The 21157-nt window shown below is 34.4% G+C and overlaps 1 protein-coding gene across 1 annotated transcript in view; it reads left to right on the forward strand.

Moving 5' to 3' along the window:
* Positions 1–21157, forward strand: part of KIF6 (kinesin family member 6) — a 181259-nt gene that overhangs the window by 27128 nt on the left and 132974 nt on the right. The window contains exons 6-7 of the mRNA XM_010581255.1: positions 7186–7315; positions 16864–17070. Coding sequence (XP_010579557.1) covers positions 7186–7315; positions 16864–17070 — 337 coding nt within the window. The remainder of the gene's footprint in view (positions 1–7185; positions 7316–16863; positions 17071–21157) is intronic.

The following is a 21157-nucleotide window of genomic DNA, read 5'->3' on the forward strand; positions in this document are numbered from 1 at the left end:
AGAGTGACGGCATTCAGGTAATAGAAGTTATGAAAAGTGCACAACAGACTTGTTGATAGTACTTGAAAAACGAGATATTAAAATTGTATTTGAAGTTTAAGGCAAAGCAAATACTAAAAATTTTAAAAATTGCCCATTGCATCTAATCATTTCATGATTAGTTTTGGAATCTTAGCTCCTGAAGTCAAGGTTTTTTGTGTAGGCATCCTTTGTATATTCTGTAAACTATTAAATTTTTATCTTAATACTGCTTAATCATTTCATTAGAGTCTGCCAGGTGACAATGGAAGAGGCTGTCACAGAAAATCACTAGTTTTCTGGAAGTAAATTCCTGACAAATGTGTGAATGTATTTCATATACCTATATATCTGTTTATATGTATAGTTATATAGATTCATATACAGAATTACATAATTATTTATGTATGCATAGGTAGAGATATGTATACATATATATTATGTTTCTAATAGGTACGGATATTTATACATCAACTAAATTTGGTTTTGAAATCCCATTGAACTTTTATTTTCACAGAAAAAAACCCAGTTATCAGGATGTTCAGTTGTAATGATATTACATGTAGCCCATAGAAAATATCATTTTATATACCTTAATGCTTCTTATACAATATGCCTTAGTTTACAATTGTAACTTGTTTTGCTTATGCAAAGCTGACAGTGTTGCAGTTTTGTGACACTGTAGCTGAAACAACATATACAGATGCAAATATATTTGAAGAATCTTACTTGCTAGAAAGCAAAAATTGAATTTAATATTGACAATCTAATTCTGGTTGTAACTGTAGAGTGTTCCATGTTTATACAAGGAAATAATGAATGTTTTCAAACATGTAAAAAGTAAAAACTATTGCTATAAAATATAGCTGGTAGAAGACTATTTGAATTCTTACTGCTATCCCTTGTTTTCATAAAAGATTGCAGGACTGTTCAAATTAGGAAAATTTTTCTGAAGCTCTTCATTTGCTCTGTGGTTATGCAGGAGGCTTTCTCCTCTAGCAGGTTTTGTGTTGTACAGTGCATTTGTAATTTATATAACTTATACTTAAATTATATAACTTTATATAATTTATATACTGAATCAAACCAATTTCACTTTAGTTATAACCTACCAGTACACATTCTTCCTAACTAGTTTGTATTATTTATTAAGAAGTAAGAGTTTTATTGGCACTGAACAATAAAACAAAAATAAAGACTGAGGTTATAGAACATTAGTCATAGATTAAGTCAGGACAACCAATAAGTTACTGCTTTACCTGTCCAAACTATGACAGGTGACACTTTTGCATGTGAAGGCAAACTAAAATTGATGTAATTTTACGTTAAAATGTCAGTCTTTAAACTGCAGTAGGTGAAGAGCTACTTCACAGCAAGCTCTGACAACTATTAATCAAGAGTGATGTGGCCAGGGGAAAATGTAATCTAAACTTCCAGCCAGCATAAGTGATTCCCCATTTTTGTGTGAAGATTCTTTAAAGTCCGCTTTGATAGGGAAAAGTACAAGATTTAGTATGATGTTGGCTGACTTTTTAAAAAAAAAGCAAAACAAAAGAACCAGGTAATTCATATTGAATCCTCTGAGAATTCATTAGTAGCTTATGCTCCAGACAGATGAAGTTTATTTGAGGTATAGATTAAGTGAACTCAATACCATAAAAAGGAAGACACTTTAAGGTAAGATCCAATTAACTTCAAACATCAACAATGATACCTAAATCAATATAAATTAGTAACACACAGAACTGTTATGTTCCATAAGGGCAGTGTAAAATATTTTCACTTAAAAAAAAAAATCTATAACTGAATATTGGTTAACTACCTCAGATGAGTTTATACTCTTCTATTTCTCTACTGCCCTCCAAGGGCTGTAAGAGTTACCAAACTACTGACATGCAAAGCTAAACCAACTAGTATAATTCCTGTGCTACTTAACAAAGAAGGAAAAAAAAAGGAATCCTTTTCAACATATAGGAAATATATTTTATTCAGTCTGATTTTTTGATTTTTTTGATGCAGATAAACCTGTTGCCTGTCTCCAAGGCTCAACAGTGTTAATGTAAGCCCTTCTTCTTTTTAATGGCTGTACCAACTACGTAATCTAGAAACCAGCCACCATCCGTAGGTCTTCAAGAACTGTTTTCAGTTTTCTGAGAATTACCAGTGTTTTAAAATTTCTAAGGCTAATAATAACATTAGCTTACTCTGTTCATATGGAATACATTCTTTCAAAATGAAGTATTCAGTGTGTCACTACTGAATACTAAAGGTTAGGAGAATACAAAGGTTTGTAAACTTAAGCTTTTCTGTTTTATAATGAGGACACAGCTGAAAACTGTTCTGAATCATTTCTTCAAAGATTATGTTTAGTTCATTACAGTTCAAACAAATTACACTTTAAATGTGTAAAATAACTTCAGTATACATTATGTATTGTTCATTCCCATCCAGATTTTATGTTGATTTGTTTCATGAAAACCAGTAGGAAGAAGTCAGTGAAACTTTTCTAAGGTCACTTTTCTAAAGGCATTGGATGAGTAAATTAATTCAGTTCAGATTATTGCTGTGCTGTTCAAGGCAACTTTACTTTTGAATACCAAAGTATTATTTAACAAGTATTTTTTTCTGAGTGAGATTATGGCAGTTGCCTGCAAATTCTAACAGATCTTATATGTTTTGTTTGTACATGAACCACCAATCTCATTGTTTCAGTTCTGACTCTTTGCTCTGCACAGTGGGGTGAGGGGGGAGAGAGAGCCAGTGCAGGGCTATTTCTAGATCTCGGTAAGAAAGGCCTGACAACAAATGGTTTAATAAGGTAATTGCTTTAGTAAGACAGAATAAAAGGAATATAGATGGCAAGTAAGTCAAACATCCCATCAGATGCTGGGCACCCTGTGTTTGTGCAGCACTGGACGGAGCCTGAATGGATTTGCCTGCGGCGCACTGCTCAGAGCAGCACAGATCCTGTCCATGGAGAGAATCTCTCCCCTTTGCTCATTTGAGCTATTAAGTTATATAATTTCCTTACAAGAAAACAGCTCCATTTCTAAAAGGTGTTCTCATGAGAACTTATTGTGGCATTTTTTGATAAAGGCAAGGCCACACAGGTGATGCGATGATCAGGTGGGAGCTGCCTGCAGGGTCTTCTGTTACAATGTCCTGGCTGAATTTATCCTGCAGCCAAGGGGTCTGTGCAGCACGACACAGGCCTGAATGCCATACTGTCCGTGCAGCACAGCACAGGCTGTGCCTTCACAGGTTAACTGTTATGTGGATCACTAACTCCTAAATGTGCAACAGTCTCTCGGTCAGTATCAATACACTTATACGTCCATAAAGTGTAGAACAAGCAAAACGTGTTTTTCTTGTCTCGCATGTAGAATTTGTTGGAGACAGTGGGAAGGATTTCCCACCACAATATGATGTCAGAACAGTCTTCACCAATACTTATTCGTAGTTCTGTCATGTCTCACAAGCTAAGGAGATCATGCTCTAGGTCTATACTTGAATAGAAAATCAAATCTGTGCTATTGAAAGCTGTTCTGGTGGCTGAATAACTTTATAACCTTGCCTCTTGAATTAGTGTTGACTTTGTCTTCTGATTTGGTATTCAGGGAGCTATAATTCTGAAAGATAATTTTTTTCGGATGATATAAAAAATGATGATCTTGGTCATTCTTTCTTAAAATCTAAAGCTCCTTGCAACTTCACAGAAAGATTAGCTATAGTTATCCATTAGTTTATTCTGTTCTTCTGGACAGACTCCAAGATGCATGCTTGCTGCTTTTCTCTGTTAGCCTTTTCCTAAATTTATTATTGGCTGTTGTCGTGGTTTAACCCCAGCCAGCAAGTAAGCACCACGCAGCTGCTCACTCACTCCCCCCCATCCAGTGGCATGGGGGAGAAAATCAGGAAAAGAAGCAAAACCCATGGGTTGAGATAAGAAAGATTTAATAGAACAGAAAAGACGAAACTAATAATGATAATAACACTAATAAAATGACAACAGCAATAATGAAAGGATTGGAATGTACAAATGATGCGCAGTGCAATTGCTCACCACCCGCCGACCGACACCCAGCTAGTCCCGGAGCGGTGATTCCCCGCCCCCACTTCCCAGTTCCTATACTAGATGGGACGTCCCATGGTATGGAATACCCTGTTGGCCAGTTTGGGTCAGGTGCCCTGGCTGTGTCCTGTGCCATCTTCTTGTGCCCCTCCAGCTTTCTCACTGGCTGGGCATGAGAAGCTAAAAAATCCTTGACTATAGTCTAAACACTACTTAGCAACAACTGAAAACATCAGTGTTATCAACATTCTTCACATACTGAACTCAAAACATAGCACCGTACTAGCTACTAGGAAGACAGTTAACTCTATCCCAGCTGAAACTAGGACAGCTGTATAGTCTTCTCCTCATGCTGAAGTAGTATCACTATATCCTGCTAATGTATTGTCATAGAACGTATGTATCCTCATATATTTTTTTACGTCATCATGATTAATTTTTAAATGTCTATAAAGTTTTTGAGATTATTTTAGATTTCTTTAAATCTAAGCCCTAGAGACAGATATAATCATAGGAAACTTGATTTTTAAAATTGTCATTTGTTTTCAAAAATATTTTAAGTCTTTTTTAATTTATGTTACACAAATTAATGAGATGGTATTAATTAAGCAAAGAAAGCTTTGACTTCATTGTTTGCCAGTAACAGGAATTTCATAAATGAAAGCATTCAATGTGTAAGGCTCTCTTATGTTAATGGCAGCTTAGTTAGTGCAGGAAAGGGCCTGAGTTAAAAACAGTATAAAAAACGCTGATCCCATCCTACAGGTTTCCTAGTCAGCTACAAATTCCATCCATTAAGTCAAATGGAAAGATTCTTTGTTTATAAAGAAAACAAAACCTTGTCTCTGCCTTCTTTCAGTCATTATGGATAATTTAACAGAGCTTTTCCACTCCAAGATGCAAGTTAGGGCTATGAAATGTAAAGATTTCACTAATATAGAGAATGTTCTATAGAAATCTATTATCATATTATACAGTAACTTTATAGCACTATAAAATAAATCATTTTGCTATCATTTTGGAACATGTCTTTCTGAGGAAGTTTTGACAGATGCCTCAAGTTGTGCAAATTTAGACTTCCATCTGGAAATCCTCCTAATAGCTACAAGGCCACAGTATAGGAGGCTGTCACTGGTTTGCGATGCCCCCACTGTCTTCTTTCTGATATAATAATCCTCCAGAGCTTTTCATCCAAACTAATATCTTTGTTGTCTGGAAATTATTTATAACCATTGATCAGAATGTAGTCTGAAAAGATCCTTAAAAGTTTAAATACTATGCCAAGTGTGCATGGTAAACCAACATTGTTTTCCTAAATGATAAAAAGTGGCAGATGATGCTTACCGTGCAATTTCGAGATATTAAAATTAGTCAAAGCACCATACTGTAATCAGAAGCACTCTGGGCTTTAGCATGTGATGCACACACAGATGGAATGGGGTACAGAATACAACTTGACATTATCAAAACATTGTTGTGCCAGAGCATAATTATGCTTTTGGGTTTATGCTCTGAATGGGGGAAGTTGAGTTTTGTGACTGTAACTAGTGTTGTCTTACCCTACCATGCAAAAATAAGGCTAAAAGTGGGAGGTAATCATACTTGGTAAAACAATTGTTATGACTACTAAAGAAGCATTGTGTGTACTTTTACATGTATTTTTTTCTTGAAAATAGTGAGTGTATTGCAATGTGTTTAAATTATTTCTGTATAACCATTCCAATGTTTTGACCATCAGAGGGTGAACTACTTCCCTGATACTTAAGAGTAATACTATGGAATGCTGCTTACTGCTCGATTTGATTCTGTCAGTTTTGGGGAAAAAAGACAAGCAAAGCAGAACAAAACCCAACCTGTGTGGTTTTGAAGCAGCTTGGAGTAATTAACATGCAAGAACTATCTAGAGATAAAAACTCAAGCCCCATACTCCCTCTTGTGGTTAACCTTGAAGAATATGAAAAGAAATATATATATACACGTACAAATACATGTATATATATGTGTATATGTATATATAAAGTATTATCTATACTTACAGGAAAAAAAATTGGTTTTAAAAAAAACAACCTTAAAACTTCTCAAAAAGTTCTTATCTGCTTGTTGTAAGTTGTCTCAGGACATGTAATTCACCGTGAAGGACGTGTCATTCTTCCTCAGAATTAGTGTACTTCAATTTTAACAGAGTCTTCACTCTGAGAGTTTTCCAAATCTAGTGATGCAACTACTTGGCTTCCATGTTGGACACTATAGAATGTCCTAACTTAGAACACCCTAATGGCTACTCAGTAAAGCCAATAAAGTTTAACTCTCAGTAACCTGATCAAAAGAAAAAATTCTTGTGTAAAAGGGCTATTTAAAGAAGTGAAAAGGAGTTTCAGTAATATTTAGTAACTCTCCTGGAGCTTTTGCCATATCCTTGTTACTTCCATCTAACTTCGTTTTTCTGAACTTTAAGGCTTAAAGAAGTAGAACTAAGAGCATTTCTAACCTCAGTGGAAATAAATAAAATCATTCCATTTGCTTGCTTTTAATTTAAGAAAGGGATCATTTACATTTGTAGTTATTATCATTTGAGAAGAATGAAAAGAGAAATAATCTTGACAAATGCAAAGTTATTAGAAACATGTTGGCTACAGATACATTGATTCTGAAATATTCCATGCCTATTTGTTCATCAGGATTATGGTATGCTTTATTTATCATTTGTGCTTAAGTAGCTGTGGTAATGGCAAACAACCCCCTACTTATTATTTGTGATGATACATCTAACCTCTTGCTCTTGAGATTTTACTAGATCTCATAAAAAATCCCAAAGCTTTCTCTAATAGTTATAGATTTTATATATTCCTTTTCTATGTGGAGGTTTATAACAAAGGAATGAAAAGGAGGTGACAGAGAGTTAAAAAAATATTGAGCACTTCCTTTAATGTGCATCATTTACTCTTTGTGTTTTTAGTTCTTTTATTATGATTGGTTTGGGGTTTTAGATGTCACCTTTTAGGTGCAATTGAAATGAAAGTGCAGAACAAAGATAGCCTTACAACAATTCTAGTTTTCATTTTGGGGTTGGTTTTTGTTTTTTTTTTACCATGTAGAAAAGTGACAATAATGGAAGACCCTGATCAGAATATTCATTTGAAAAACTTGTCTCTTCAGCAAGCAACCAATGAAGAGGAAGCCTTAAACCTACTCTTCTTGGGAGACACCAACAGAATGATTGCTGAGGTGAGAATTGCTGCTACAAATCTTACCACCATCAGAGTTAAAATGGTCATAAACTTCTCCACATAAGGTGTATATTTTGGAAGTCCTTGGAGATAAATAAGTATCTGCTTTCTGAGAGTATTTCCACAGTGAAATTAAATAAGCATTTCTCTGATGATAGCTTTCACTTTGCAAAGAGCTTTCTGTTTTTCCTTAGCGAATCTGATTGTTAGTTGTTGATGTCATAACTTAGTGCAATTAAAATAAGTAAGAAAAAAAAAATTTCTCATAAACCATAGACTGACTTTTGAATGTGGTATGTATCAACATAAATACACATTTAAAGATTAGAAAACATGGCCTTACAAAGCATTGTCAAACATTCCCACAGAAATGCTAAATTGCCTTTTAAGTAATTACAGTAAGAGTTAGAAGTCCCCTCTTTTTTCTTCTTATTGCATAAACATGTGGTGTTATGTGTAAATAAAAAAAAAAACAAAACAAATGGCAGTGTGAAGCACATTCAAAATAAATATTTGCCAGTATGCAAAGACAAGGGTGGTTTTACTGATTCTGGAAAATTCAAATTAAGTGTTTCCATATCCAAAATCTGTAGGGCTTCTTTTTCCTTATCTTCCTACTTGGAAATGGAATGTAAATATAAAAAGTGTACTGTATAATGTGAGCACTGTCAATGTGTCTTTACTACAACACAGCTAATTCTATTTTAGAAATTTGTGGGTTTTCTTCCTCTGTCTGACAAAAAAGATACATAGTAAATCAGTGACCAGAAAGACATTTGAAGTATATGAAATAATGAAGTAGCTCTCTGCTCCTGCTGACTGACCATGAACACCTGGGCACAGGGGAAGAAGTGTTTGATTTCAAAATGTAAATAGGCAAAAAAACAATTTGTTCTCTCTTTCTCAAGGGAGACTATTTCAGCAGTGACATTTTGAGAGGCAGAAGGATGTTAAGGCAAGAGATAATCAAGCTGTGCTTAAGGGCTGCTAGTAAATATAAATATTGAGTTAAGGAACCATCTGATGGTGTCGAAATGGAAAAATTGATACAATTTAGAGGAGAGGAACTTGAAAAAGTGTAATAGAAGAGACAAAAAGACAACACTGCGTTCAGAAACCTGAAAACCTATCATGATAGTTGGTAATGAAAGCAGAAAAAGAAAGTTCATTGCATGGAGAAAGATCTTCAGGAAATCTCTGATCAGTTTAGAGGAGCTGTGTATGAAAATGAGACAGAATATTTAAAGAAAGGTGTGCTGCTGGCTGACAAGGTCATAAACCAGCAATTGTAAAGGGCAATTGCATTACATGTTTGGAAAACCTTGCCTAAAGAGAAATTATATCCCAAACACTGAAAGTCATGAACAAATAGCAGGACTAATGAAGATGGTAAGTCATTAAAGGTCAAGATGAAGTAATGCTCAGTAAAACTATAAGAATATTCTTAATGGGTCATACCAAAGGTATGTCAGCTCCAGTTTCCTGTTTTGAACAATGGCCAATAGCAAATGTATAGGAAAGAGTAAAAGATAAACCAAGTAAATAATGATACTTAAAAAAAATAAAATCCTAATCTTCATTAGTTTGTGTTTCAGACTATTTATAGCTAATAACTTTTGCTGTATTTTTTCTTTACATGAATTTGCCCAGATGCTCTTTTTAACCTCAGCAAATTTTTATCATGAAAACACATGTGACACAAAGTTCCATGACTTAACTGAGTTGTGTGAAGAAAAATCTCCTTTAGCTTATTTTTTAACTCACAACTTGGTAGTTTTATTTGGGACATGCTAGTACTTGCTAGAAAACATAAGAATAGACATGAGAATATGTGGGACCCCAGCTGTAGAGAATTCACTAATCTGAGTGGCTTGGGCTAGCAAATGCTATGCCACTGTCACTTTTGCTGCTTTTGCCATAGCAAGAGTTTTTTGTTATATAAACACTATAAAGTTATTGTTTTGTTGGTCTTTAATGAAGAATACTTAAAAGAAAAAAATGCAGAGAATACTTGCTTGGAATAACTACCACCCATTGCAGCAATATTTACTTTGCTTAGTCTGAATGCTAGTATGATTCCAAAAACTTCAAATAAGGTGAATTTCATTGTAGAAGTTTTATTCATGTAGTTACCTCATATGCTGTTCCTTTGCAATTGCAGCAGGTACATTGCAGTACTGCTCAGTGAGCTTATTGAGTGCTGCTTCCTCTTGGGCGTTACAGAAGTTATCACCCATTATCATTAGACATTTTTGGGTTTAGGTGACTGTGGTATTTTACATGATGACTTATCAGAATGAGAAAATAGTGTTTGCAGAAATGAGGGTTTAATGTAGAGGTCTAGGGAAGGGGACTTACGACATCAACAATAACTTCTCCAGAGATCCATATTTTTAAACCTTAATTGAATTATGATAACACTTCCTAACTTCAAAAAAGATTAGGACCCTGTTTAAGTAATCTTTAAAGAAAAAGACACAAGATGAATAAACCTAAATAGAAAATAAAATAAAACAAATTCTTGATTAATCTTTTTTAATGATGAGGAGTTTGGCTATGGAAAAACTAAGATGACTGTCATGGATCACATATGAAATCTGTGGTCTCTAAAGTTGCAATCTAATGCTTTAGCCCTGAGATAACCCTTCTTTGAAGAGTTACAGGACCATTTTGAAAATAAGAAGGACAATGTAATTTCTGTAATGCGTCTGCTAGTGGAGGCTAACTTGTGGTTTGAGGGCTGCATTTTGCCCTCACCACTGACTGTGCTAAAAAGAAAGTGATCATAATATTAAAAGTGTTCTACAGATGACATTAATTCATGCATTAGATGTCAGAACCTAAGGGAACTTTTATAACCAAATACTGCTTTCCCACACATAATTGCATAGCTCATAAGAAGAAGAAAAGAGGAAGCTAATCTAATTTGTGCAGGATTGGTTTATAGATTAGTATAGGACCAGTCCTTTGCTCTAGTTATGACATGTACTACAAGTTGTGGAAATGGTAAGATAGGAGACATCTGTGCACAAACACTTCATAATGTAAAAATCCAAATGGGAAGTTTTTGTCTCTTACATTTTGCCAGGGAGAAAAAGGCAGAGAACAAATCCAAAAAACTGTTTCTTTTGTTAGCAGCTTTTCCAACTGTAAGGGCTATATTTTTGTTTGGTTGTTTTTTTCCCATAAAACACAGTTTCTTGTTACATTTGAATGTATAGGAATCCCAGCAACAGGTTGTAAAAAAAAAAAAAAAATCTTAATTTATTTTTTAAGTTTAATTTTTTAAGCCAACTTTATGATTTAGGTATCTCAAATACATGCAGAGAAACGATTCCAAAATATAATTTGCACATATGACACAGGTGGTAGCAGCAGCATCTAAAAAAGCTCATCTATAGAAATAAGTGTTTGGCCATTTAGATAGTGTTCACAAACCATTTTATTTTGGTAGATATACTATTAATATGTCTTCAGTTGAAGTGGTCTTTTCTAAATTCTTGTGATGGGAATCTCTTGTGATCGCTGTCCTTTGAAATAATATGCCTGAACATCTGTGATTTAGAAAATTCTTAGTACTTTTTTTTTAGTGTTTCTCTTAAAATAGCAGGGTAAGGTAGACCCAGTAGCCTCCCAAGGGCATGCATCAATTTCAAAACTGTAAAATCTTTATGTGAGATTGATATGTCTGAACACTGTAGATGCATGTACAGTTAGCATTTGTTTTTCCTCTAATGAAAAATTACTTCATTTTAATGAGGAAGGAAATGTTTTAGTGCATGGTTTTATACCTATAATGCTCCATTGTTTAAATCTGGAAGACAGTGCATACTACATGGTATTTGTTCCATCATTTAAAACGTTTGAAGTACACATGGGGCAAGCAGTAAGCTTTTGGCAATGTTTACATATGTTTATTTCAAGAAAGATGAAACTTTAAACATGTAAAGATAGTTGTGGGGACTGACTTGTGACCTCTGAATTGGACTCATTCCCTTTGTATTTATTTTTATTGTCCATTAGTATTCTCTTTAATATATTTAGAAAGCCACTGCTAGTGACTGCGGTTTTTCTCAGATGAAAATTGAAAAATAGGATTTGAATATGTGAACATATGAGATTAAATTACACTTTTGCCAAGAAGGCATGTTATCCATTTTAGAGCTGCATTCCAGAATGAATTACAACTTTGTGCTTTCATAGGATCCTCATTGGTGTCAATTGTTGATTTATTTCCACTCTGACAAATCTGTTCTATAGTATCATTAGCACCAAATGGCATCATCATTTCAGCACAGGTGCTGTCTTTTCTGTGTCTGGTAAAAGAATCACTGGTCATGTGTGCTACTTTGAATGGTCATTAAAGTGCTTTGAGATTTATGTGGATAAAAGGCACTGTATAACATGAAGTTTAATAATATCCTCACCAGGGAATATTAATGACTTGAAAAGTTAACCTCAGTTACCATGGTCTAACTGTGAAACTGTATTTGTAGTAAATATGGAAAGGTAAAGTATTGCTTTTAGAAATCAGGGAAGTGTCCGATTGCATCTATTCTGATCCTTATATTTTCATAGCAACAAATTTGCAATTTCAGCTGTGTCGAGTCTTCCTAAGTACACCTGAAGAGCCCCTTCACTTGTACCATATTAATCAGAAAGGAAACTAAAGATGTATTAAGGTCTCACTCATCTACCAGATACAGAGGCAGAAACCTCCTATTCTTCAACTTACATACCCTTCCATATAGCATGGTTCTCTTGGAACTGGTGGTGTTTATTTTAATTAGGCAGATATAGCCACTGTTTTTCAACAAAGAATCTCTGCTCCTTCCACCTTTCAGAGACTCATGATGTTCTGTGCTATAAATCAACAATGCGAAAGCACCAGAATATTCTGAGTTTCCAACCAGAGAAACAAACTATTATACTGCTTTATTATCATTCTTGTAGGACACAATGGCTCTTTTCTTACCATCTGAACTGTGAAATGACTGAAGCTATCAGGACTTCTTCCTACAGGTATCCATCTGATTGTAGCTTGAGTTTGGAGAAAATCAATTTGATACCAGCCTTAAATGCTGTCAGTGCTTTTCTCTTTTCTCTTGCCCTTCATCAAAAAGTTCAAAAGCAAAAAAAAAAAACTTAAGAGAAGGAAGAAACCCTCCTTAAAACAAAATTTTGGAGCTTTTCACTGCGACATTCTTCTCAAAAAAATGGGAGCATTCAGAATCAGCCTTTCTTCATTTATGCCTTGGCTAGTCACTAATTCACTTATACAGGGAAATCATGTTCTGATATCTAAATATTTTAAATCAAAGAAGAAAAGATTCCACTGGAACTGTATAAACTGCCAAGTGGAGATGGTTTGCAATATGGACTGAATGACTGCATTTATCACCTGTTAAATCTTTTTGTCCCAGCTGTCCTGAACTCTTTTCTGTATTTTCTCTGTCTGAGTGTATTTGGCAGCAGAACACATTATTCTTCCAGATAGTAGCAGCTTCTGTTAGTCTAATGGTAATTTTCAAACAGCTTTTCGTATGTTTTTCTCCTATTTAAGAAACTTTCTCCTTCTTAGGTCCTCAATTATTAAGAACTTTATTTAGACCAGTAGCATCCTAATTCTGGGTATTATTCTTAGTGAAAACAACATTTATAATAGCAGCTGCAACAAATAAAGGATTTGGGAAATACATAAATTCTTGTATAAGGAGGAACTCCTGCAGTGTTTTTTTGTTTTAAGATAGATAACAATTAGATTAAGATGGATAACTTAGGCTCCAGCAAGTTTTTGGACCTTTCATGACCTTGTATTCCTTGACAGAAACATCTGACTTGGATGCTTCTTGCAATATGTCTGTGCTGCAGGTTCTCATTTAAGTAGAAAACAACTTCTTGCAAACGTTGTGTGAATAGATGTAATGGTTTAAGTCACAAAGCTTCTATACAATTTATTTAATTTCAGCACAGGTATATTCTGGTCCTGGAGAAAAAGGAGACAGGGTTGTATGGCTTGAAATATCTCTTGTACATATTTTCCAAGATCAAAAAAACCACTGATGCTTTACCAAATCATGATCTTGAAAGAAATGTTATTGAATTCCTCTTTTACCATGCCACAAATGGGCAGCAACAGATGACCTGACATTAATTCCTTTGTAGTGTTCGTGTGATATCACAAAGCATCTGAAGTCTGCTTATGTGGTTTATGATGTCACAGAATTCCTGGAAAAAACTATTTCTTTATAAGTTACTGTAGCTCATCAGTTGTTCTATATATAACTTTCACAATAGCAACCATCTGTTGAGAGCCAGGCCACTCCCCTCTTTCTTTTTTTTTTTCCTTCATCACATCAAATTAGCATGAGGATGATTTCATATACATATGGTTTGAATACTGCTAACAAAGCCAGAATGAACTCTGCAAGCCACTAAAGGAACCTTTTAGTAGGCTCTGAGACACTGTCCAGAAAATTTTGTTTGTTTTCAGTTTTCAAACTTTCTGAACAGCTGAATGATGATACTCCAAAGTTGCATATGTAAGATAGCAAAAAAACAAACAACAACAAAAAAGGCTTATTTTTGGATGGAAGATGCTGACAAGTTGTCATTTCTGTTGCTGTGTGCTTTGCATCTACTTGTGTGGTAAAAGTAGCAAAGCATGGGGGATTATGACTGCAATTAACAGGTCATAATCACATCCTATTTAATAGTTTTGATTTTTATTACTTTATTCTTCCTGTAAGAGTTCTAATAGAGCTTTCTGTATATGGGAACTGCAAAGTGGAGATAGAATCATATTGTAAAAAGGAGTATTGGTGTATTGATTAAAGCTTGGTTCTACTCTGAAGGACTTTATAAAAATAGCAATTACATGAAAAAAGAAGTTGTGGAGAGAAAAGAAATGGAATTTCTGATGACCAGTCCAGCAGAATCTGTTTGGAACATGCAAAAACAAGTTGTGGCTAGCATATTGCTATAGGCAATAAAGACCTAATAGGCCAAATATTGCCCTGAGCTTTTGGAACTCAGAGTCCTGCAATTACTTTTATGTTTAAATTTTTTTGCCTCTGTTGGGGTTAAACAGGTGTGACTAAAAGCACATTTTGAAATACATGAGGTTTTGCTGCATAGTGAAACTTAAGTTTGCTTAAGAATGCTTATTCTGAAGTATGATGATTTCTTCTGCTTCTTTCATAGCAACCTTTATTTGTGCTTCCTATCTAGACCTGTATTGATATTCGATCTGGCTTAGACTTGTCTGCAGTATAGTGTGACCGATGCCATGACTGTAGTACAAAATGTCCTCAAATATCAATTCTGTTGAGGAGAACGTCCTTAAATATTAATTCTGTTGTGGATTTTGAGCTGGAAGAACAAAATATGCAGTCCTGCTTCACAGAGCTGCAAGTAGTAAAATTATAGCTCTCCTAGTAAAATAAGTGAGGCTGGCTCTGATTATTCATGGAATGAGAATTGCTGAATAAAATACATTTTAACAGCATATGACTTTTTCTTAGTATAACTGCATTTTAAGTATGTTTGGGAATATTTTCTTGATTGACAGCTTCCCCTGAGCCTGTTTATTTTCATTCCTGTGTTACAGCTCACTGCCCCTTCATTTGTTCAGCTTCACCTCTGAAGATAGCATAGCATGTGACTGCACTCTGATGCTCTGATGCTCATTTGACAGGATTGTGAAATGATCCTTAGAAACCAGGCAGTTAAGCAGAGCCAGTAGCTTGCCTATATTATTCCAAAATTCCTCATCTGTATAAACTAATGATCAAAACTCCCTCTCCCTCTGAGCTTGGCTTTATTAGGTGAAGCAGCCCAAAATAAAATAGTGCTAAGGCTGTAATTTCATTACAGAATTTTCACCAACAACTACAAGCATACGCTATTCCTTCACACCACCTAGTTGTTCGCATGCTGTATGCTGCCATTTTCAATTATTCTAGCAGAACTGCTTTTTACAGCTGCGCTGTGACTGAATCAGGAAACTGATCCAGGTTAAATATCTATGGTTTGCAGACTTTTTTTTTTTTTACTTTTTCTTCTTTGAGCTGGATCAGTTCCCAAAAACAATTCAGTTGTGCTGGCACTATTAAGGCTGGAAAAAAAATATTGGGAAATTGAAGGGGAGACAATTCAACCAAGAGGTATAGCTGTTCCAATTATTCCTGGTAAAGGAATATTCAGCTTGCAGTCTTTCTGTTAAGAGCTGTCCTTTCTGGATTAACAAGACAACAGTTTCAACACATGCAATGAACAGGCTATTTTAATGTCTGGAATGTTTCATACCAAAGCAGACTATGGAAAAAAACCAATGTGTTGGTATATCTAGTCTGAATGACAGTGTATGCCTAGATAAATAATTACTCTAGAATAAGAGAGGAATAAAGTATAGACAAGAGATTAATGTACACAATGTAACCAGGATTTTTTTATCTTCTTTTTAAATGGCTATAAATAAGTATAGATTTAGCTGCTAACTCAATAATATTTACTTATTAATTTATTCCATTGCCCTATTTTTCTGCAAGTCAAGTATTTATGCCCTGATAACAATGTAGTCATACTTGTTATAGTTTATAAATAAAAATACTATTTGTATGGTATACTATAATCTCCATATATATTCTAAAGCTTTAGCTGTTTATAAAATTAGGGTAATAAGGAATTCCTTTAGTTTTAAGTTTCCAACAACAGCTTGATATAACTAAATGAAAGAGGCTTTGTATGCTTAAAGATTTTTTTTATATGTTTAAGAAAAGAAAGGTACATGTGTGATGGTATGTGGACATTTCAAATCTAAAATTAAATATCTGAAAGCTGTTTAAAATTTTCTGTTCTACATTTCAAATATCTTGGGAACACCACTAAAGCCATACTAAAGCTGAGCATCTCTAAAAATTGACCAAGAATTTCCATGTGTCTTGTTAAGGAAGTATGGCAGTAGCTATTCCAAATAAATATATTTAAAGCCAAACCTTTTATGAAAACTCTGTCATGCCACATAAAATTCTGATACTGATTTTGCCAAGTTAAATTTTTTTCATAAAAGTAATGAAAATGTGAAAGTCTAAAACCATATAGAAAGCCCTAGTCTTAGTTACACTGGTAGCTATCTAGCAAAAAAAGATTAAAAATGGGCTTACCGATGAGGAAACTGATAACTTCCTGGAGATCAGGAATTAGTAACTTTCCATCTGGTCAAGTTGGCCTTTTCTAGTATTTCTCAGTATTCCTTAGCATAGTAAGGCCAGCTGCTTTGCTGATGTACTCACTGTTAGAGTACCTTGGAACAAAGATAGTTGCTTGGTTGTTTGCACCACAATTTGTCCAGATCGAAGTTATCGAAGTATTGGGCCAGAATGTGAGTGCCAGGTAAATGCTTTTGGGTTCTTCTTGCATATTTATTACAGGTGCAACAGCTAAAAAACTTGATAGGTGATTTTAATTCCTAAATTATTGAGCTATAAAAAGCAAAATTTATTTTTTAAATTAACATTGAGGACTCTTCCTGTCTTTTCATTCTAGACACCAATGAATCAAGCCTCAACCCGATCTCACTGCATTTTCACTATTCACATCTCCAGCAAGGAACCTGGATCTGCAACTATCCAACACTCCAAGTTACACCTAGTAGACCTTGCTGGATCAGAGCGTGTTGCAAAGACTGGAGTTGGAGGTCACTTATTGACAGAAGCCAAATATATCAATCTGTCATTACATTATTTGGAACAGGTAAAATTGGAATAGAGAGAAACATTTCTCCCTTTGCTACATGCCTGTTTAGCAATGTGCAATGTTTTGGAAATCTTGATTCCAATATTCAGTTAGTCTTCGGATATTTATTGCAGTTTTTTAAAATGTTTGAGTTGATAGCTCTTCTTTTGAAATAATGTATTTTAATTTAGGAGAAGCTTAACAGTTAAACAGTAAGGTTATAGTAGGCATACAGGGTTGTATTTAAAAAATAGTTTTCTTTGTTTTTTTGGAATACTACAGATATTTACAGAACTGCAGCTGTATTTCTGCTAGAAATGTTTTTTGTCATCTTCTGCCCCTTCCACAGCTGGGATCAGGATGTGTCACTCAAGAATAATTGAACCTAAAAGTGATGGGTTTTTATTTGGTTCAGGCATTGTAATATGGTAAAATATTAGGCTTTTCTCTCACATATAGTTTTATTGCTCTACCAATGTGACTCTTCAATCTCTTTGAGACAGGAGTTACCTTTGTTAATGTATTTATGGAGTAACTACCATAATTGGTTTTATACCAATAAGACTCGCAGATGCAACTGCAATAATAATAATTAATAATAATAATAATCCCCACAAACCTTTATCATTCAGCTGTTGTTACTGAAAAAGGTTTAGCCTGTTGATTTAAGGTATACTAAAATCCCTATCCTTCTTTCAATGTTGCTTTTTATTTTTCCTCTTTGGAAAAAGCAAATATTGAGAAAGTAGATTAATCCTGACTGATCTTACTAATTTTTTTTTTAAAAGAAACAAAGAATGAGTTTAGATAGCAGTGGTGACTGGAGACTTTGAAGATGAAGCATTCCAGTAGAAAGGTTTGGTTAACAAATGATGATGATTGTTACTATTAACAACAATAATAATAATTATTATTGGGGTTTTTTATTATTTTTTTCTCCATTGATCTGATATAATCATTTTCCCTTCATGACTAGACAAATAAGATGTTGCATCTTAGGATCCTTGTAATTTTTGTGAATGTGGTAAGTGTGATGGTGGAGATTGTTCTCACTCACTAATATCTTCTTTTGTAGAATCTCTTCTTTTCTTTCCACCAGGTTTATAGGCATTGTCTATATTCCATAGCATTCCTTCCTTTCAGGTATTTCTTTTTGGCTTAGTATTTGTGGCATTGCTAAAAGACATTTATGCTTATTTATAAAAGCTTAGTGCATGTTACACTTATGTCTCCTGATCTCCTGTGATATTTTGTATTCTAATGCCATAGAACACCAAGCAAGGGTAAGAAACACTTGGCAATCAATGAAATCTCTTTTGTGGATGCTGTGCCGTTAAGTTGCAATTGTTGAATATTTTCAAGTGTGGATTTCAGACCTCACACCTGTAAGAGAAATGAAGTTCTTTCTAAGATTGAATATATAATGTTGTTTTCATAGTACAGCAAACACTGTTCCTGTTGCCAGAAATTTGTTATGTTTTTTTAAATTCTGCTGGAGAATACAGTATATTTTTTCCTAAGGCTTCTTTAAAAATTTTTATATACAACAATAGCAGGTCTGTGAGGCTGTCATTCAGTGGGAGAAATATGGGGGATTGAGAGGGAGGAGAAGAAAAAATGCTTAACTCTAAAAATCAGATTTGTCCCTTTTAATTTCTACTGCAATATATGCATTATTTAGTAAAATATGCAGTTAAAGAAATCCATTAAAACAGAAAATTTTGTGGGTGTCTGTATGTGAAAATTCTTTAAAATTATGATTAGGAAATATAACTGATTGTTCCAGTTACTGGGAAGAATATTTTTCATTTTTGTGTTGTGTGTTTTTCTGTTAATAAGAACAAATCTCTTAGATTTCATTTAATCTGTGATCACAGATATTTAATCTGTCAAAAGAAGAAGCTCAAGGCACAGCAGGTGGCAGTCAGTCATTTACTATTACACTGAATTTTTTTCATACCCACCATTTGTTTAAATTTTACCTTGAAGAAAAATGTCTGTATTTCAGTTGTACTCATGGGAAGTGATAAGGCTAAGTGATTCTAAAATGAACATCTTCAGAATCATACAAATTCTACTTAGGATCCTTCTTATTTACTGTATGATTTTTATGTATTTATAATGCAACACTGCATGCTTGAATTTAATGTGTGTAGTGTGTTTTGAGATACTCAAGGTTGAAGTGGTGTAGAAGCATAAAATATTGAAGTTTTGTCATGCAACTTTTAACTCCTATTTTAGAATAAATACAGTTGGAGATAAGCACTTTGGGTTCTGTCTGGGATTGTGTATCGTTCGTTAATAGAAATGTTTTCTAATACTGAATAAAAGACCACTGAAAACAGTAAAAAATATCTTTCTGTTCGGTGGGAATTGGGCCATTCAACCTTGACCTTGCAGGGACTAATATTGAAGTACAAGGATTCCTCAAAGTCAGCTTATTTACATGCTCGACTATTTCGTTATCTATGGGTGGTTTAGTGTTGTGTTATGCCATTTCTAAACACCTTGCATAATAAAGTAGTCATGTAAAATGATTTGTGTCAAGATGACAATGAGAACACAGTTCTGTGTTATCACACTTGATCTGCTTGTTAAAGATCCACTATGCGTTAAAAAAAATCTTCAAATAAATCAACTGCACTTTTTCTCCAAGTGGCCTATATGTCTAGAGACAAATGAAGATGAGATAGTGTCATGCAGGTGATCTACAATGGCAGTAGGGACAATTCAATTTTAGTGTCCACAGCAATTAGATGCTAGTTTTTGTTGTCCATAAGATGTAGTAGCATGTTCTGGAATTGCAACGGCATTTTTTTGTGTGTGTGTAGATATTCCCCTCTGATACACAACATAGGGTATCTTGGGCCAAATTTTGAGTTACAAATTAAGTGATACAGACATATGAATTGACACTATAGTGAAATTAGAACTGTATGTATATCCCCAAAATTATAGAACACAATGTTCCCACTGCTTTGATGAATATGCCTGTTAACTGTCATTTAACACATGATCCATTTTGGGAATGCAGAAAGATTATATTGGTTAGTGAATGATTGCTACCCACACCTACCAAATTTTTTGCTAATAAAATTTGAAATCACTGCCAGCCATTAAAGGCTAGATTTACTCACATCCTATAGAAAAGGTAATTTTCTGTTTTTGTTGTTTCCTAATTAACATATACAGACATTAGAGTAACAGAAAACCCAGGAACTTTTTAATAATTTAAAGTGAAATACATGCATTTGTTTCTAATTAGCAAATTGTGATTTTTTTGGATGAATTATTTCCAGCAAGACCTGTAGTATGTACTGGAGAAAAGCATATGTTGTCCAAAAAGTAAGAATGCTTGTAATTAGCTGCAAGACACCAGCAATAGAGTTTGGATTTTTTGCTGTAAGGACCAGAGCTTAAGCTGATAAACTCTACTACAAGTGGGAGGTGGGATGGGAGACTTAATTGACAGAAATCTGAAGAGTGGGGTGGTGTGGGCAGGAATCCGGAAGGATTCTCAATATGGATCAAAGGCAATGTCAGAGGTCTTGTGATTGCAAATGAACAGGAGAAAAAAAAGGAGACCTCTGGAGCAGGCATATGGCTTCAGAGCATGTGGTACACTAAACTGCAAGATGCAGATGTAGCTGATAGCTCTGATGCACCTCCAAATCCTCATGTCCTGAGGATGCTCTGAGAACATGTCCTGGCTGCCTGTTGGCATGAGGTACTGGTGCAAATCTGTTCCCTGTGTGAAGTTACTGCTTGCACAAAGGATGTAGACAGGAACAGGGACTCTTGGGCACACTTCAGATCATATCATAACCACTTGTGAGCCTCATGCCTTCCTTTATACTTAACAATATTTCCAAATGTTTCAGTGAAGTTATTTGTGAGTGATTGTACCTGCTCTATGCTATTATGTTTCATATAGGATGCTATTTTACAAAAAGTGACAATATTTCTGACAGCTTCAATGCTTAAAAAATTAATTAGGTCTTAAAGTGGTTTGTTTGACCCACTCAAAATGAAACTTTATAACTTAAATTATGCTGATTCGAATCAGCATATTACAGTCCTGGTTCAGTAATATTATTAAGGTCTT

Source organism: Haliaeetus leucocephalus, unplaced genomic scaffold, assembly GCF_000737465.1.
Source record: "Haliaeetus leucocephalus isolate CR32 unplaced genomic scaffold, Haliaeetus_leucocephalus-4.0 Scaffold752, whole genome shotgun sequence".
Classification (NCBI taxonomy): domain Eukaryota; kingdom Metazoa; phylum Chordata; class Aves; order Accipitriformes; family Accipitridae; genus Haliaeetus; species Haliaeetus leucocephalus.